The sequence below is a fragment of the Gobio gobio genome (assembly GCF_949357685.1).
Source record: "Gobio gobio genome assembly, chromosome: 2".
NCBI classification, from domain to species: Eukaryota; Metazoa; Chordata; class Actinopteri; order Cypriniformes; family Gobionidae; genus Gobio; species Gobio gobio.
Genome location: NC_137098.1, coordinates 41341859 through 41362619, shown reverse-complemented (window position 1 = coordinate 41362619; position 20761 = coordinate 41341859). Strand labels below are relative to the sequence as shown.

The 20761-nt window shown below is 39.4% G+C and overlaps 1 protein-coding gene across 1 annotated transcript; it reads right to left on the bottom strand.

The window, feature by feature from the left end:
* Nucleotides 1-1226: 1226 nt before the first annotated feature.
* c1qtnf4 (C1q and TNF related 4) lies at nt 1227-10977 on the bottom strand. The gene is made up of 2 exons (XM_079801343.1): nt 10787-10977; nt 1227-5120 (listed from the first exon to the last, which is right to left on the bottom strand). The coding sequence occupies exon 2, from the start codon at nt 5113-5115 to the stop codon at nt 3970-3972; it is 1146 nt and encodes a 381-aa protein (XP_079657469.1). The 5' UTR covers nt 5116-5120; nt 10787-10977; the 3' UTR covers nt 1227-3969.
* Nucleotides 10978-20761: the final 9784 nt, after the last annotated feature.

Here is a 20761-nt window from a genome sequence, read left to right as displayed (position 1 = left end):
TCGCTCTCAACTGATATACGTTGTTGAAATAAAATATTTTATAATTCAAAAATTTCAGCCACGGTTTTTAAATATTTACTTGATTCCAATTTTACTGATTCTAAAGATATATGAATAGGCCTACTTCATTTCATCATCATCATCATAGAAAAATCATTGTACAAGATATAATTGGTAGGAGTGACAACACATATGTTAAATATTGACACTAATAAAAAAAATACAAGACAAAATAAACATTACATTCAGAGTTTTTATTTGGCTTTCTTCTGAGGACTGACTTCTTCCACAATAAGAATCCAGTGTACACTGAAGCCACCTTTACGGTACGGCACAAACACTGAAAAGCTTGTCCAGCATTCTCTCACAAAGTTTATTTACTGGATTAAACCCATACAGAAAAGTACATAAGACCAGGCACAGAATTAGAAATGCAAACGTTCACTTATATAGAAATGGATAAAAAACACAAAAGTATTTACATTTTGGAATTGTGCACTTAATACATATGCTTTGTCACCTAAATAAATCTGTATGGCCGTATACACACAACAGCACAAACCAGAAGAATTATACAAATTTTTTCCCCAAAATATAAACATCAATATTTGTTGAACAATTTTCCAAAATCATTAGCATCAGTTGGTGTACAGTAAATGTATTTGGCAGTGAATAAGATCATTGTTCCTTTAGAAGCTGTGAGGCTGCATTCAGCAGTTTCTGGCCATAGTGAATTTACAGAAGCGATCCTCAGTTTAAATGTTTAGTGCTGTTCCAAAACCAGACTGATTATTGACTGACTACGTGAATTATGATTTATTGAAAGGCAAATGTTGTCATCAGGTTTTTTTTGTGTGTGTGTGTGTGTGTGTGTGTGTGTGTGTGTGTGTGTGTGTGTGTGTGTGTGTGTGTGTGTGTGTGTGTGTGTGTGTGTGTGTGTGTGTGTGTGTGTGGGTGTATGTGCCATGAACAATTTTACACTGGAAATAATGAATGAAAAAGCAGAAGATGGAGCTCTCGTGCAAATCTTTCGTGCAAAAGCTTCAAAGACAACACTATTTCTTATTTGAAATACGCATGCATTTAATAAATGTATTCAATTTCAGAGGGCATGAAAGGTTGTTTCAAGTTGGAGCTATCTAATGAATGGCCTCTGCAGAGATAGGTGCTTTAGTGCTAAGAATCTCACATTGTTTTATAATAATTTTTTTGTTTTGGTTGTTTTTGATAGCATTTTTTTCATATATGTATTTTTCATTTTTACAAATTATTTATATTAATTTAAAAGTGACGTTTTAATTTTTTAAAAATCATATTGTGGGAACTCAGCATTCAAGACCTTAAAGTCACCATTAAATCAAAATGGACAATTCTTATTTTTATGGAATGTTGCAATCTTTATTATAAGTGGTTTATCTGTGCAAATCATTAAACAAAATGATGTGCCCTCATAATATTTAAAGTGCCCCTATTATGCTTTTTCGAATATTACCTTTCATGCAGAGTGTAATGTAGCTGCCTATGTAAATGATCTGCAAAGTTGTAAAGTTCAAAGTGCAAAATAAATAAATGTATTGTCTCTCAAAAGAAAGAATCATCTTTGAACCTCCTATTCGAGTCGTCAGTAATTCGAATCCCACTTCCTTAACGGTTACAGGTCACTGGGTAACACATTTGCTGAACGCCCGCCTATGGTCTTTATTGGCTGCCCACGAACACTGTAGCTGGTTTGTGTTGTGTACATGTCAAGAAGATGCTGTTTTTTGCTCTTTAAAAGCAAAGTCTATTTGTAAACACTTCCAAAGGATGAAGATGTGAAGAACCAGTGGTTAAAATTACCACAGCGATACAGCATAACCTTTTGACGGTTGCTTCTCAAATCTCTGTGAGGTCTAAATGGGATTTACAAAACGCTTATCCACTAAAGATGGGACAGTGCCCACTTTATGTGGACCAGCTTGCTCCTCAGAATCACAACCTATAAGTATGATTAATTATTGATGTATACAGTTTCTACCAGGTGTAGAAAATATATATGTAGTTTTGTGTTTTATATTGTGTAGGTCTCCGGCTAACTTGCGTTATCTTACTGAAATTCTTCTGCTATGCAGCTGTGGGCCACTATTACCTAAAACTCTATGTCTATTAAATGTCCATTAATGCAGATTGTCTGTCGTTCTTACTAATTTGAGTAAAGATAAAGGATGGGGCAAGATTTAATGTTACATCAATCATTCACATTGTGCTCGGCTAACGTATGCGCTGTTATTGATACAGTTAATGACGCACTGCATTAAATTAGAAAAAATGCACATCAGTTTGTTGATGGACATACACTTGTTAATGCTGATGGTGAGGAATTATAGCTGCAACATCTAATAATGTAGTAGCTCATCACTGAGAAACGTCCTGCTCAAGTCGTCCATGCGATGAAGGTTCGGGTTGAATAACTAGTTCTTCCAATGTTTCATCATCGGACTCGCGCTCGGATTGATATGGTAAAATCGATGCCATCCTTACCGTTTTTACAAACGCTTAGCTTTAGCTTGCCTCCAGAGCTGAAGTTCAGTTATGGAATGGGTGTTTCGTTTCCTACAAGCGCTGTAAGTGGTCAACCAATCACGACAGACTGGGCCATCTGGCCAATCAGAGCAGAGTAGCTTGCGGAAAGGAGGGATTTAGAGAGACTGAATCATCGGACAAATCATTTGAGAATCATTGAAAAATTTGGTGATGTGCAATGTATATTTTGAGAAAATTAAAGTGTTTTTTGACCTTTAAAGCTACACAATGTATCTTTTCCGTCCACTAGAGGTCGCCTGTTCAAAACAAAGGCGTAGTTTGATGACGCCACGTTTGAGCGCAGAATCTTGGGACATGTGGTCTTCACCTCACAGCCGGTGGGAAACAGTCAGGATAGGACTCGATTATTAACATTACTGTAGTCGGAAGCAGAGCAGGACCGAGTGTTGTGGAGCTGAGCAAGGCCGCAGGAGCGATTGAAGAGCGGGACTGTTATTATGGCATAGTCGCCGGCGGGACTTTTATTATGACACGGTTGCCGGTGCCACTTCCTCTTTTCCAGTCATGAGTGAGGTAACGCAACTCTGTTTATCGTATTAGATATATCGGAGTGTGTTGAAAAGGATGTTATGACGTTCGCTCGGCGGCTGCTATGACACTTGTTCACACTGCAGTGAGAGTAAAGTGTTTCACTGAATAAAACCGGAAACCGAGGGTGACGCAGATATGACGCAATCGACAGGCGACTCCCTCACACGCATAGCTCACACGTCCCGGTTCCTCGGTTAAAATAGCAATTTCTCACGGTTTACAAATAGTTGGAAACATTTGGGATATTCTAAGTACTCAACTGAACAAAATATATAACACTGGCCTAGTGGTTTCTGGATATTTTACTGCAAAAATCCTACATAGTTCACCTTTAATGCATGTAAACCTGTTGTTGGAGACAAAATTAGGAACCTTTAAAATAGCTTAATAGGGGCACTTTAACCAAGAACATTAACGCCCCCCTCCCAATGACATCTCTGATGTTGTATGTTCCAGCGCTCCGGCTGGGAAATAATTCAGCAACCTGTCACTCACATGACATTGCTCAATTTGCAAACAACAACGATCCAATGTTTTAATCAATTCCTGATGGACAATAGGGAAGAAAAGAAGATCACAATTTCCATTTAATGCTGACTTTAGGGATACTGAGTAGAGGCCTTGTTTAACCAATATGTTAGAGGTGCTGCTTGCATGACTTAGTCATTTCTTCCTAAAGTAGATAAATAGCATAAAAACAGAGATTTTGTAATAAGGAATCTGAAGAAGCAAAATACAAGAGTGACTCTAGTGTAGAAGATTGTGTGTAGGGAACTCACACTTTATCCACACAAACGCTCCTCCAAAATCTTACCCTTCCTAAAGACCCACAGACAGACTGGCTCCTTGACTGGCCTACAATGTCTTATCCTGTTTCTGCTGCTGAGGAGGGCTTTGGTGCAGCTCAGGATATACAAGGAAGCCAGTGAAAGTGATATACTTGGCGTGATTACTGTAAGCACCAAATCCATCCCTCTGGTGGCTGTAGAGCCAGACAGTGTCTCCATCCTGTAGTGACAACATCAGACTCTGGCTCTGCAGGGCCTTCTCAGTGTCGCTGTCATCGTAGATCATGGTCTGTACCTCCAAGTGGTTCTTCATCAACTTCACTGACAAGGTCTTATGGGGCAGCTTGCCAGCATTGAAGGAGAAGTAATAGGCTCCTGGTACACTGCATTTGAATATACCAGAACTTAAGTTGAAGTCGTTGCCTATGTTGACAAACTCAGTGTCAAAGATGATGGGCTGGTGCTCAGGGTATCCTTGATCCACTCCCACAATACTCTGAGTGCGGCCCACTGAGAATGCCGACCTGTGGTCGTCGTCTTCCTCCTCTCCATTTCTCCCATCCTCCTCTTTTATCTCTTCATCCCTTCTCTCTTCTTTCATACTCACAGCAGTGTCTTTGGTAATTGTATTTTCATGCTCAGACGGTAAGTGATCGCTGATTTTCGGTGGTTGATGGTCACTGTCATGGACTTTGTGTTTGGGTTCTTGGTAGCCGTACACATCAGGGTAGATCAGGTAACCGTTGAAGGTGGTGTAATGACCAGTGTTGCTGTAGATAGCGTAGCGAGGGTCTCCATGAAGACGGAGCCAGACAGTGTCTCCGAAATCAAGCTGCAGCATGGCGCTCTGGCTCTGCACTTTCCGCTCTTCCCCGGCATTTTCGTCATACACGATCGCCTGAACCTCATTGCGGTTCTTCATCAGCATGACTGACAGGTCTCGGCGTGGGAACTTCCCCACTGTGAAAGAAAAATAGTATGCGCCCGGAATCCTACAGCGGAACAAGCCGGCCTTTGGATCGAAATCGCCACCGATGTTGACGTACACCTTGTCAAAGGTGATGACCATCTTCGGCCCTCCCTCCATGCTGCTGGTGCGTGCCACAGAGAACGCGGACCGCAGCTCCACGGCGTCAGACATGCGTGCAAATGCCCATGTGGTGGTCATATGACACAGCACACACAGCAGCAGGGGCCTGGTACCAGGCAGCATTGTAACTGCAGAGGGAATAAAGAAAAATAAAACAGTTCTGTTAATTATCATCAACCGAAGCCATTAACATAAACAAAAACTGTTGAACACTCTTATTTAAATGATCACTTTCAGTTAAGCTTGTAAATGATAGCTGCTGCTCGTTACCAACACATCACCTCGAAAAAAGAGCAATCATTATGCATACAAGTGCCAGCGGGAGGTGGGATCAAAACAGAAGAGATCAGTGCCTTTAGTAGATACAGCAGGATGAGAGCGGTATTATCAGGCCCTCTCTATTTTCCCGTGAGATAAGCATTAATAGGACACACACTGGATCAGCAGAACACAGGAGGTGACAGAACACTGTGACTGAAATTTCGAATAATTTCTGGATAGTTTTCAAGGGTCCCATCCCCAAATCATATAGTGCATCTCATATCATGCCGAACAATACAAGAGGACTACAAACACATGTAGGTATTAAAATGCATTTCTGAAGCATTTTTATTTAAATCAGGAGAGCTGCTGCGAAGTGACCCCATTTGTTGTGATTCATCAAATGATTCATAATAAATGCTAAGAAGGGTTATAAATATGCACATAGACTGCAAAAGAGTTTAGGCTGCATTAAGCACCTCATATTGTGACGCAGATACCGCCAGCCCTTCATTCGCTGAACTACGCCCCATAGGAGCGTGTGCCTGAGAGGAGAACAGTGTATATGGGACATTACAGGACACCTGGTGACTATTGTGTCTACACATTGCAGTTAAATAGCCTTCATAACGTTTCTCCCTCTGTGAAACCAGTTCAACGAATTCAGTGTCCCAGAGATCCATTATGGAGCAACACAGCCGGACTGCCTCTTTCCCTGTTTTACAGGAACAACCATCCCCCATAATCTCCAATGCTATATCTCCATATTTCATTCTTCATAATAGACTTTAACAGCCACAAGACACAGATTATACTGTTGACGGTGCCTCCTGCATGAATTAAGACATGGAACCTTAAAGCAGCAGTTTCTGTTTGATTTAATGATGGATGGAGCTCATCATCCTTCTGCCACATCGAAATATGAATAAAAATGCAAAGAGGTCTTTGCTCTTAATGAGATCTCCTGAGATGCCAGAGAAGTTGGACGAATGGAACACTGAGCTAAGCTATGCTAAATATAGAGTGCCCCGCTTTCTGTTTGGTATTAGAACAGTTTAAGAATATTCATATTGAAAGCATGAGTAAATCTGCATGTGTAGGTGGTTATGTTAAGATTTTCCAAAAATTGTATCGTCTTAGCTTCCCTAAAAACAATGATCTAGCCCATAAGAAATATGTTTTAAGAACATTTTTATTTTATATGATTGTGATCTGCATCCTTCATCCGTTTCAAACGAAACGGCTTAGTATCATATAAATCATTCATGAAATATTCTCGCAAAATTATTTAGGCTACTACTGATTCCATACTTGTTTACCATTTAATGTTTGTTACAGGATATTAAAATGTGCCAGCGGGTTAAGTAACAACAACAAAATAACGTTTTCCTCCTGTTGTTTGATCTCTATTTTTAGTTGAGTGATGCTTTCATGCCCTAACAATCTGAACACAGGGGAGGGAGACATCAATATTTGCCAATGCCTTTCTTATGCTTTCAGCTACACCTTTTTCCTCACCAAATGCCGAACTGCAACGTCCTCTGAGAGCACATGGAGTAAACCATTCAGCTCAGTGAAGCAAATCCTCCCCCCGCCCATGTTTTCTTATGCAAAAATACTTTTTGTATGATTTTGTTTAGCTTCTTTGAAACAAGGCCACTTCCAGGTCCAAAACCTTTTTCAGCTGGTAATAGGCTTTGTTAACTTGAGTTTAAAATTTACTTATAATGTAAAACAACCTAAGCAGGTCAACTAGGCTACTTACAGGCTTATCAATTAACACTTAGTTTGGGTCTTTATTCTAGCTACTAATTACATCTTCAAAAGAGTAATTAGATTACTGAACTAATTACTCTCTCTAAAAAGTATTGCATTAGGCTACTTATTACTAATTACTTTCTAAATCCCATATCAACCTCAATCAACAATACAAAGATGAAACTGCTCTTTTAATTCTTTCAATAAATAATATAAAATTGTACAAATTATATTTAAAGGGAGAAGGTTGATTATTATTTGATGTTAAATCTGCTATTGTTATATATATATATATATATATATATATATATATATATATATATATATATATATATATATATATAGAATTGTTCTATTATCTACACAGTATTTAATGCAGTTACATCAGAAGTAACTGTAATTGCATTACAGAAAAATTAAGAGTAATCCCTTATTTTACTTTTCAAGGGAAAATAATAAAATTACAGTGATTAATTACTTATCAATGCCAACACTGGTCTCAATGTGTCTCCACAAAATGAACATAAATCCGATGTATTGCTGTACTATATGGAAATATAACCCACTTCTGTGTTTATGCTAATGTCTTAAATCTTCACCCTGTTAATTAGTGTTTGAGATTTGTGTCTTATTCATTTTGTCTCTCTTAAGGCCTGTTCACACCAAAACAAATATTTTGTATGTTCTAATGTCTTTTCCATCATGTTGTGAATCACTGGTCATCCAACAAGATTTGTGCTTTTGGTCATGTGAGGAAGATTTTGTGTACCGTGGTAAGGGTATTTCTATAAGCGTCACCTATTCTCAAAGAGTAATTTAGCATTTTCATTCAAACCGTCTGCAGTTTTTTCATGCACTGAACCAATGCATGAGACATATCACATGGAAAAATTGAACTGAATTTTCACGCCGAACATTTGTGTTGGTGTGAACAGTGAACTTTACATATGTGGCCAGAAAAACAAGATGTGTGTGTGTGTGTGTGTGTGTGTGTGTGTGTATCAATGCTTTTTTGTATGCTTGGTCTTTTAATGATCAGACAGCTGTTTAGAAGTCACCATGAAATTAAACACCATGACTGTGTTTATTATAAATGATTGATACATGCACAGCATATTTTTTAATTCATGTGACTTTGTAATCTTTAATCAAAAACATTAACTTCCCCTCCACAAAGACATCTCTTTTCCCTGATGACGTGAGCACTTATGTAAAAATCCCTCCCCACCAGCAACCCATCACTCACATCACATGAGATCGCAGCAATTAGCAAATGATGATGATCCAATCAGTTACTGATGGATAAAATCTGTTCCTACATTATTTCTCATTCAAGAATCCGTTTTACAGATATACGCCACAATGCAGAAGAACTATCGCAATTTCTGCTTCATGCTAACTTTAAGCGACTTAAAACACATGCAGTGACCAAGTGTAAATACCCATCTTAAAGGCCATTACATACTCCGCAAGAACAAAGAAAAAAAGTTCTCGCTCCCAGGGCTGCAAGAGCAAAATTACGTCCTTTTGTTCTCGCAGCCCTGGTTTGGGAGTTCTCGCAGCTTGTTCTCAACACATCATCTGAGCAGAACTTTTTCTTGTGGGTGTCCGAGAACTATTGTGTGATTTGTCAGAAATTTAAAGTGGGCGGGGTTAATGCGGCACCTGCTTTTCTCGCGAAGAATGTAATGTCCTGGCCAGAACAAGTTTTTTTTCTTGTTCTTGTCACCTCGAGAAAACGAATACATTTCTTTGTTCTTGAGGAGTATGTACCAAGCTTAAATCACAGAGATTGCTCTACAGCACTAATTTGTAAATATACACACAGACATCAATGGAAGTTTCTCTATGGACTAATACTTGGTGGCCTGTAGCATTCACAAAGCTTTTGCTTTGTGGATACAATTGCTTTTTTTTCACAGGAAACACAAACATCCATTAACAGGAGCACTAAAGTGATTTAAAGCAAAATGCGATTGCAGGTAAAGAGGAGTGGACACACTTGGCCTCAGTTTGCTTGTGAAACACTCAGCAAGTGAAGGGCAGTGTGTGTGACACGACTGTGGTGTTTAATGAGGGTCTGTGGAGTATCGGCATACACTGAAGAGCACAGTGCCTGTGAGCGTGTGCTCCAGGGCCCAGTTATCTCCTCTCTCTTTCTCTCTCCCTTTCCCTAACAGCCTTTGGTACCACACTCTGATACTGCCACTTCCACTGAACCATTCAGCCAAAGACGCACACACACCCTCTATTCTGACAGCACACTCTAAATCTCAAACTTCATCCAACACGCCTGTAAAGACTGCTGTATTTTGTCTGTACAAAATACAGCAGTCTTTACAGGCGTGTTGGATGTAGGTGCAGGAGATAAGAAGGAAAATGAAAAGGATACGGTTTTATGAGTCAATGACAGAAGTAGAACAGGAGACAGATAAAAGACAAGCGAGCAACCATTTAAATATTGGTAAGATGACAGTCACAACTCTTTGAGCGTAATGAGGGCTTGAACCCGACAGCTGGCGTCTCCCGAAACTCCACAGCATTACAGCATTCCATTAGACTAATAAGTGGTTGAACTACTATCAATTTGAATATTTTTCATGCTTCAATATTTCACTGTGTAATCTGCAGCAGTCAAGTTGAATAAAGTCTGGGAACAGCACAGCTCGCCTGCTGCTCTGTTTGTGTGTATGTAATCTGTCATCTATGACGTGGGTAATGATCCAGTGTACGAACAACCTGCTGCCAAACACAACACCTCCTCTGTTAGACTACGATGAAATACGTCATGCACAGCCTGTTCGTTAAAATCTCTTTCAGACTATGATGTTGTAATTCATCTCAATGCCACAAGCAACAACAACAAAAAATCTTTCACTCTCCTAAACACCATCTCAAATAAATTCATTTGTCGGTCCCAGTAGACTGTGTGCATTGACTCTCCACACATCCAATTAAACATGCTGTAGATATGATTTAAAGCTTATTAGTGTTTTCATTTACAGTGATCCTTGCACAATAAAACAGTATTGACTGAAGGTGTGAATACAAGCGCATGTGCTCCAGTTTGAATTCTGCCATGGAAACGTGTGATTCCCTTCCTCTATCATAACCTACATGCTAAGATCTATAAATAGGTAAACCGACATTTATTGAGAAGTCAGATAGTCATTTCATACAATTTTAATGAGCTTGTCTGTGTAAATATTCACTTTGACCGGACAGCAGGCAGTTTCTGATTCCGCACACACACAAATGCGCAAGCTGAATGGGTTTTTAGTGTCTTCGGGGAAATCTCCCTGGCAGTGCAGATCCGTATCAGATCACTATCAGCAACAAAGAGCCTCTCTCTGTCTCTCCCCCGCTCACGCTGTCCCGGGGTGATGTGGATATGAGCGCAGGGAGCGTATGACCTGGCTTTGTTAGTACCAACCCCACGTGTGCTGTTTTCAAAGCGTTCAGCCAAAGGTTTACCTCTGTTACGGCTCTGCTCTCTGCTATGTTCAACAATAGCAATGTCAGCATCAGATAGAAGCAGAGAGCATCATCACAGCAGATCAATTCCCCTTATCTCATGGGCATAAAATGACAGTGACAAACCAGGACAACTGCAGCACAGAGAGGTCCAAGACCGATCGTATAAGTTTGCACCTCTGATTGAGTGTTTACGCCGAACAGATAAAAGACGAATACAAAACGGTGGGGTGCGATTGCCACTGCATCACAAGCTAGAGAGGGATAAAGAGAGACCACATCCTCATGCTGTTGTCCTTACCTGTGTGCTGGGATCTGCAGGAAGCGGTCTTGAAGTTCTCTCTGAGGACTGAGTGAAGGAGTGTCTCTTTCTCTTTCTCTCCCTTTATTCTTTTCTTCTCTCTCTTGCTTCCTCTGTGTGTCGGCTCTCAACCTGCTGCTGATGTCTGGTGCAGCACACACCCACACTCACACTCACTCACTCACTCACACACACACACACACACACACACACTCTCTCTCCCTCTCTCCAATACAGTCATTGGAGGATTTAAGAGCAATCGGGGTGCTGCAAGCTGATTGGGGGGGGCTCTGGAGCAGACGAATGAACGGCCATTCTGGAAGGACTATCAATAGAGAGACTCCAGGGGGTGTTGTCTCTGTATACATCTATTTAAAAGCAAGCCAAGCTGGACATGGTGATCTCTTATGATCTAATTTTGTGAATATGCATACATTTACATGCACTCACTCAATATGAAAAGGAATGAATTCAATAATCCTACACGTGTATTTTCTCACAAGACTCAAGTGCAATGGCAGACTGTAATGCACACAGGCTTTAGTTTTGCCACAACAATTGTTGTAATTTCACACCTCTGCATATAATCATTATTCAGAGTCCCTGAGGAGAGACATTTTACACATTTTATAGTGAGAGACTGATTTTTTTTTTAGCTATTCCACTTTTTTATTTTTTGCAAATTGCAATAATATATTTGTTTTTATACTTCAAACACAAATGACCAATCTGTGTTGGTCTCTGTGTCTGTATATCTCTCTCTCTCTTGCTTCCTTTCTCTCCCTCTGCAGGCACCATATGGACTGGGTCTATGTTCCTGTTCCCAGCCGTTCCCCCCCATCCTGATCATTCTGGCACTGAGCGGATTAATCTGTTTCCATAACATTCATTTTGGCCCTCTCTCATTGTTTGCCACGATGAATGCTTGTATCTAGTCTCGGGAAGATGAGCATTTGGGACAATAATAGTTATATTTAGGTATTATACAGTAGGGTCTTCTCGCGTAATTGATTTGAAGGTGTTCATTCATATGTGAAATTGAATCGTCCCATTGTAAAGTGCAAAGGCCGCTCAAGTCTGGAGGATTTCTATCACTTTCACATGGGTCATGTGGAGGGATGAGCTTTCTCTCTCTCTCTCTCCTCCTGTGACTCAGTGCTGCTTGAAATGAGCATCTGAAGAAAACAGGTTGCTCAAACCCCTCCTCAAGCGGGCTCAGCCGTGAAGACTAAACTGAAATGCTATTACGATGAAAGACTCCTTTCTAAACTTCAGTCGCAGCCACTTTAAAGCTCCTCGGCCACCATGGCTGCCCGGTCTGAGCTCTTAATTGAGCTATTTCGCTGCAACAGGTGTTTATACAGCGATATCATTCTAGCTGTCGAATTCAGAGTTCATTCACCCTGATCCAGTTTGATCAGTGAGTTACACTGACAATAATGCAAATTGTCATAATGATTCACATTTGTTATAATTAAATCAGTAAATATCTCTTGTTCAAATCCAAGCAAAGATCTTTAATACCAAACAAGACTTCTTAAGTGCCTTAGATGCCCTGCTTTGAGGAATGGTGGTTATTTTTTAAATCAGACACTCTCTGTAAACACAAACTCACATTTTGGAATACAAGCCTTGAAAGATCTGTAAGAGCTAACATATTAGGCTTGCAATGGAAGGGCTCAGCACAAGACTTAAGTCGAGCTCTGAGGCTACGTTCACACTGTCAGTCCGAAGCCAATTATTTGTGTATCCGATTGGAATCTGAACTATTGACTGTCCACATTGTATATCGCAACTGTTCAGATCCGATTTGTGTCCATGCCTTTCTTTTGTTTTCCAGAATATCTGCATTGGTTTCAATGGCAATGGCTTTGCGTTGGTAGGTATACGGCAAAAACAACAAAAACCGCAACATGAGGGGTTTGCAATAGAGATGTTGTCTTATTTACAACTTGACAATGTGTAGCCGCCATGCTGGATTACTGCATATGAAAAATTCCAGCACTTTGCAACAACACAACCTTGTTTCTCCAGCTACTTTCAGCATGTTTCCTATTCACCTTAAACGTCTGACGTTTACATTTTATGTGGCGTGAGAAGAAAGTCACATAAACCATGTAAAATCTGATCAGAGCGGTCAGACGGAAACGAATGTTTGGGATTTGAATAGAATTTCAAACCACATAAGAATGTAACTCGAAACGGCTTTGCTTTTCATCGGATATGCCAACCCGATCTCACAGCAATTCGTACATATTTTACGAGGTGGCTAATTCGTACGAATTTGTACGATCTCACTCGTACTAATGTGTAAGATTTTTGCTAAATGGTACGTATTTGACGAGTTGCCAAGAGTTGACAAATTCGTATGAATTCGTATGAATGACCTACCTCAAACCCCGCCCCTAAACCTACCCGTCACTGGGGTTTAGACAAAACGAGTGAGGTCGTACAAATTCGTACGAATTAGCCACCTCGTAAAATACTTACGAATTGGTCGTGAGATAGCGTTGGATATGCAAAAAAATTGGATTTGGACTAAATGTCAGTGTCATTATTCTACCGTTATTTTCGTAGCGTGTTACGAAATCTCACCTCAGAAAACTTTCCAGTCCTGTCAGCCGTACTGTGCTCATAGCGCACTCGTCTTTTATTGCATGTGCAAATGCGGAAGCGCGCAGTAAGTTCCCACAGGGAATACACAAGACCATCATGAACATAGTTCATGGAACACCAAAATGCCACTTTATTTTCACTTTGTGTTATTTTGTATATTTTTAAATGACCGTGGTGGCTCATACCAACTGTATTGTAGGCTATTAACAAAATCTAGTTTGGGACTGCTATTTAATAGCCTAACCTTATTTAGCCTACTGTTTATTTATCCGCAGGTTAAGTAATGGGGAACGGTGTCACTTGTGTGTGTACATTTTTTGTGAAATAAATTTGCTTGTTTAAAATGTTATATATATATTAGTTCCTAAAAAAGTGGGTCGTAGCTTGATGACCATGGGATAATGTGGGTCTCATGCCAAACCAGTTGAGAACCACTGCATGAGAAGACACTGACAGGGGTCATAGATTACCGCCGCGATTGTTTTGTGTGGTTTTTGAAGTGTCAACCTTTAGGTTACTATCCACTTGCATTATATGAACTACAGACATTGATTATTTTTCTAAAAATCTTTGTTTATGTTCCTTTTAATTTTTGGGTGGAGTATTACAAAATTATAAAATAGCTAAATAATGGCTCTTATCACAGGGTTTACAAGAATAATACATAAACCGAATAGATTAAAATACTACATTTCATATAAAAAATTTGTCAAATTAAATACTATTATTATGCTTTTTCTATATATATTATATTGTAAGTTAAATTGGGATATTCATATAATAGTGCAAAAGCTGATAAAGTACAAAAATAAATAGCATGACTTCTGACTGGACAAAATACCTTACAAAAAAAATGTAATGAGGAGTTGTACCACCTTTTGGTTCACAAGGTTACTCCTGGAACAAGTTGTAATCGGTTTTATCGAGAGGCAAACACAAATTGTTGTTTAGCTTATTAGCATTGCTAGCAGCGCCACATGAGCAAGGCAGCCTGGGGAAGTTAACTGAGCAACAAGAAATCAGTAATACATCCCTTCAATTTCACGCTCAGACCATGACAAGCTGCTCTGGAACGAGAGGTGCCAAACCTCATGCCTCATGGCAACAATCCGTGACAAAAAAAAAGTGTCTGTGCATTTGTGTTTGTGTATGTAGGGAGTGAGTGACAGAGAGGGAATTTTCCTTGGCAGATCTCTTACGGGGATTAGATGGAACAAATTTCCTGAGCTCTAGTTTCCCACCATCCTCTCTCTGACACTGCTCATTTTTCTCTATCTCCTTAGAATAACTCCTTCAAAGAGAGAGGGAATGACAGAGATAGCAAGCAAGAAAAAAATATAATAAATAGATGCATGTCCTCAAGCTTAATCTACAGGTCACCAAAAGTCTCACCTCACCCAATCTCTATCTCTTCCCCTTTCTTTCTCACCCCATCAGTTTATCACTTCAAGCAGGGTGTCTTATTGAGTGTTTTGTGCCTTGTCGGTATTTTCTGTTAAGCTGTATGGAATTTTCCTTGTCTGTCAGGGGGAATGTTCTTTTTCTGACTGACTTATTCTTAATCATTTACGGTTATTTGTATTTATACATCTTCAACTGAAGGAATAGGGAACAAACTTTGTAGGATAAGAGAAAAAGACTTTTCTGAAAAGTGTTTCAGAACACTTTCACCAATATGTCATTTATTAAAAGCAAGGTCCCTTGGGTGTCCCTAGAATCTAGTTTGAAACCCCAAAAGTTCCTTTTGTAAAGGCACAATCCATGAAAAGACCATGTTTTAGTGTAGTCTGGTACTGTTTATATTTCTAAGGTCCAGTACATATGGATCAAAGCACAAAATTGCACATTATTGTCCCAAACACTCACATGGATTATTTTCATTGTGTTTAATATGATTTGGATTGTTTTCAGATGTGTGTATCTTCACATCTCACAATCAGAACTACTGATGCTATAGATCAGAGCAAAGACACACCTCCCACTAGGCCAGGAAATCTCATTGATGTGTTCATGGGGAGTACTAAATAAAGTCCCCTCCAAAAAAAATCTAATCAACGGCTTCCTAGCCAATCAGAAATGAATAGAGAAGGAGACTTAGGGGAATCACAATTGTTATGAGCATTTGTTTGAGTCTTGATCTGGTGCTCTCACTGATAAACCGCCATCTGCCACAAAGTGAGAGACAGTGCGAGAGAGAGTGAGTGAGCGCAAAAGATCAGAGAGAGAGGGAGGTAGCTTATCCAGTCCACAGGGGGACTTCTCAAACCCATTCTCACCTCCTGAGGAGCAGATGGGGGAGGAAGGGGGACATTATTGGATGAACTGGAACACACTGTTGTCTAGGAGCAGCTGCTGAACACACTGCAAAGGATAATTTAGAGCCATGGATGATATTCTATGATATTTGTTCTGTTGTGGAGAAGCTAATGAAAAAGATTGATTGAGGTCTTTGTATAAAAAAATGTGTGGTGTGTGTGTGTGTGTGTGTGTGTGTGTGTGTGTTCATTCCTTTTCTGGTAGATAAGAGTAAATAGGTCATGAAATTTTGTGTGCACATTTCATCGTCTGACCTATTTTTGTCAGTAATTTGTTCATTACTCCAAAACATTTGCAAATCAAAGCACAGACTAAATCAAAACTACATTACCCTGCTTCTCAATTTCTTTCTACACTTATTAATAGGAAGAATAATTATTCCATCATTTTAAAATGAAATGTGTACAATAATTAAGCCTAGTGGATAATGCCATTGCAAAGTCCCTTTCACCGGCACGCTCATTAAAAACTTAAAAGAATAGTTCACCCAAAAATGAAAATACTATCATCTTTTACTGTCGTTCCAAACCTGTATGAATTTCTTTCTTTTGTGGAACCTAATGGTAACCGAAACTGCACATCTTCTTTAATGTTCCACAGATGAAAGAAAGTCATACAGGTTTGCAATGACATGAAGGTGAGATTTTTGTGTGTACTACCCTTATCACAACATCATTACACAGGGATCACTCAAACAGTGAGGATCTGTTGTCTTGTATTAAAATTGCCCAGGTGCTGTTCATAATATTGGGCTTAGGTTAGGTCAGCTGTTTAGCATGGTTTGTGAGTGATGTGAGTTCAGACAAGGAAATCCCTCTTTTACTACTAACATTATATCTCTTTTTAAAGATGATATCATCCGATCACGTAAGATATATAATTTTGAAGAGAGAATTCATCTCTCATCGCTCCTGTACGTGTGCTGTTGCTAAGAGACCAGCAGTCTGCCACATACCACTTCTTGCATCCCCCGCGTGCGTTTGTTTCACACCCTCTGCCAGGAGAGGGAACTGTACCTTCCTTTCGCACAACACATGGATTCTCATCTTATAGGCGATTCATACCATTCAATTCTCACAAAGAAACACTCTTCTTCTAAAACTGTGATGTCATTTTCTGAAATTCAAAACAAAAAAAATGTAATCGCTGTTCTAACAATGAGAAAAAATATGATTTTCACAGCAACATTAAAAATTATCCTTTTGGAAGACATCATTTATGTAATCTATTCATAAAGTGCTTCTGCTCAAGATGATGTGATGCAGGCACCTTATTCAGTAGGCCATGGTGTCCCTTAAGTGACCTCAATGTAATTTCAAAATTAAGTTTTCTGCAATTTCTTCAGAACTAAGCTAATTTCCACTCAGTGTGAAACATTGGTCTCATGCTACTGTGTTGTGCCCTCTTCTGATGAAACACCATCTAAACACACAACCTAAACACACAACCCCGTGTCAGATGGTGTGTGAATTTTAAAGAAATGTGTCAAAATACTACAGTGGATTACAATCATTTTTCAAATATAAGTGGTGACAAGATCAGTCATTATTTTGAATCTGAGTGTATTGGTTTTCTATTGACGGCATGAAAATGCTGACAGATCAAACTAAGAGGATTTCTCTAGGAAAATGGCAAACCAATCTGCAGGGTGTCATCAAGAGGACAGCGATAAGTGTCATTTTTATAAACCCAAGAAAAAATGGATGTAATAATGGTGAATAAATGTCAAACGCTCTGGGAAGAGCAAATCCTGATATCTCACGCACTTTCTTATTTCACATCACAGCACATCTGTTCAATTTACAGTAAAGTTGGTGATTTATAAACAACAACAACAATGCTTTAGGAATGCTTGGATCTACTATTGTTCAAAAACCCCATATATAAAAAGAAACAAGTTGAGTAGTTTGTAGCAAGATATGACAATGTAAATGATTAGTTACATATGTTTTATGAACAAATTCAGGAGGAACACGTGCAAATTGCCTAACCAATCAGCAAGATATGAGGCCTTTACTGTATATATACATAGCCGGCTCGCCTATGTTCCTCGAGAGTTTTCTGCATCCCACCACGTCTCCTCGCCTGGTTACTATCCTAACCAGAGATATGGGGAGAGTACTCTGGGTTCGGGCCAAAATTCCGAGCTCTGAGCCCTCCCCTCGGACAGCACGGAAAATACGCATACGTTTAATTCTATTTGATTTTTTGCAAGTGTGAACTCGTGAAATCTAGGCCTAAATAAGAACTACTTTAACGACAAGACAATAGGTGTTTCTCAATGTCAAGGATCCTTCCTCTGCAGGACTGGTCCTTCCAAGTCACTTCCTTCAGAGGCTAGGCGAGGCTCCTCTTTAGCATTCGGAGAACATGTAAATGGAACAGGCTAGCAAGTGCACGTCAGCCTCATTACGTCAGTGAAAAGGTCCGTTAGCGTCCGTTATCAATAACGTAATTTGTATAATATCAATACGGTTGTAATTTGCACTGGCATTTAAAAGTTAAACTTTACTTATATTGACTATGGTTATAACAAATGTTTGGTAACGAAAAATACTTACACTTGAAAGCATATTGCCCCGTTAACGCTCCGACTCCGCCAACGTCCGATATTTTGTATTTTTTGAACAAGATAGCAAAGCTGCGCGCATAGGATTGTGGGTGATTTGAGAACGCTAAGAGCGCGAAGTCTACTCGTATGCATCCTTTCCTGTATATGGCATATTTTTCGAACGAAGGACTCAGACCTTGGTTGAAATTCCGAGGATCCTCGACATTGGAACAGCCCTTCGACGGACGTCGATGACGTTGCATCCTCAGAATTCTGGCTTCCGAGGATCCTGCCTTGACATTGAGAAACGCCTAATGTGATGTAGCAGTTGTGGATAAAAAATAAATAAAGTATAGCCTAGTCACAGCATCAATCATTCTTCCCTCCGCCATGTTTAAAGTTTGTTGCCAGCCTATCTCAGGAACTTGGGTATCAAAATTATCCCCAAACTTCCCAGTGGTAAATACAACTTGAGAGGGCATTCATGTCTAATTTTTAACTAAGAAATTCTTATTTACGATTTTCCGATAACACATGAAGGCAGTATACCCTTACGAAAAAGAAGTATACTTCAAGTTAATTTTATGAAGTATACTTAAAGGGATAGTTCACCATGAAATGAAAATGCCCTATGTCCTCCTATCTTTCTCCTTTACAAAAAGGATACAAAAGTTTCACGCAATGATAGGGACACGCGCAATGATAGGGACACGCGCTATGGAAAGTGTTCAGGAGCATACTATAAGGTTTTGTGAGAAAGAAACCATATTATTCAGTCAAAATACTGAGCTTGGCCGTTACTCTATGCGTTCCTGTGAGTTGTCATGGCACCCAGGATAAGCACACACACCCACCATGTTGAGAAATCAGGCTCAATAGAAACAAACGCGACTCTCGTCTCTTCTATAATGTAAATAATAAGAAATTATACAATAATACTAATAATAAGGTAAACCTCCTGAAGTGAATGTTGTGCACCGGTTGTCATGACAACATTGCGAGCGGCTGCTGCTGGCTTGCATGCACTCACAGGAGCGCACAGAGTAACGGCCGAGCTCAGTATTTTGACTGAATAATAAAGTTTCTTTCTCACAAAACCTTATAGTATGCCTCCTGAACACTTATATTCACTGCCCTTCACAGTGGAGGAGCACGTGCAGGACATTTAAAAAAATGTATTTTGCTTTGGAGGTCTGAAAAAGATAGAAGGACAATTACACTGTAAAAAATAAAAACGGAAAATGTATCCTACTGGTAAATTTCTGGCAGGACATTATCCAGTAATTTTATGGTAATTTCCGTTAACCCTTATAAAAAAAATAAATAAAAAAAAATGCAATGAGTAATTCAGTAATTCAAAATACAGGTAAAATACCTGTAAAAAACCAATAGGCAAAATTCCTTCGTATTTATACAGTACATTGTGCCTAGGGTTGCCACCTTTGATTTGTGAAAAACCGGGACACTCAGATAAAAGATGTTTTTTTTTGGGGGGGGGGGGGTGTGCTTCTTTGTTTTTGCATGATTTTCCAGCGCTTTTTTTCCTTCATATTTAACTGAAATTTTGGCAGGACACAAAACACAGGTAGTGGAGAACGGGTCTCCTTGGGGCTGGGCCTTACCCATTCAGAAAAGTTTTCTCTTTTCGCCCAGTCTGAGTTGCAGGTTGTAAATCGTTTTATCTTTGACACTGGCGGTGGCTCATCCGATTTTGTTGCGTTATCCTCCTAGTCCGTCTCTCCCCTCATTTCACAAAACTGAGTTAGTATAACGTTTTAAAAAAGCTAGCAACTGAACACTGTTTTATCCTGCATGTGCGTGGATGGATGCATGCGTGCGACCGACCGACCGACAGCACACAGGATTGGATACATAACCATGAAGAAAACACAGTAACAGTATAAGGAAACGGTTTAATTTGAAGCCAGGAAATTCTACTTAAGAAGTACATTTTCACAAAAAAACGGGACAATTTGTGTCCCGGGAAAGAATATACATTTTCCGGGACAGACGTTAAAAAAAGAGAACAATCCCGGGAAAACCGGGACGGGTGGCAACGCTAATTGTGCCCTATTATTACAGACTTTTTTTTTTCAGTGTAGAACAACAGCAGGGTGAAGATGACTATATTTTCATTTCATGGGTGAACTATCCCTTTAAGTTTGTTCAAGTATATTTTTAAGTATACTTTATGTAGTGAGTAGTATACTAGTAGCAATCAATGTGTAGGCTACTAGTAGTAGTAAACTTGTAACGTTAAGTGTAACTTACTAGATTATACTGCTTGGGACTAAATGGCCCACTTTTAGTATATAAAAGTATACGTTTAAAGGGTTAGTTAAAATTAGCCCATGATTTACTCACTCTCAAGTCATCCTAGGTGTATATGACTTTCTTCTTTTAGACGAATACAATCGGAGTTATATTAAAAAATGGCCTGGCTCTTCCAAGCTTTATAATAGCAGTGAATGTTGCTCTGTTTTTGTCCATAA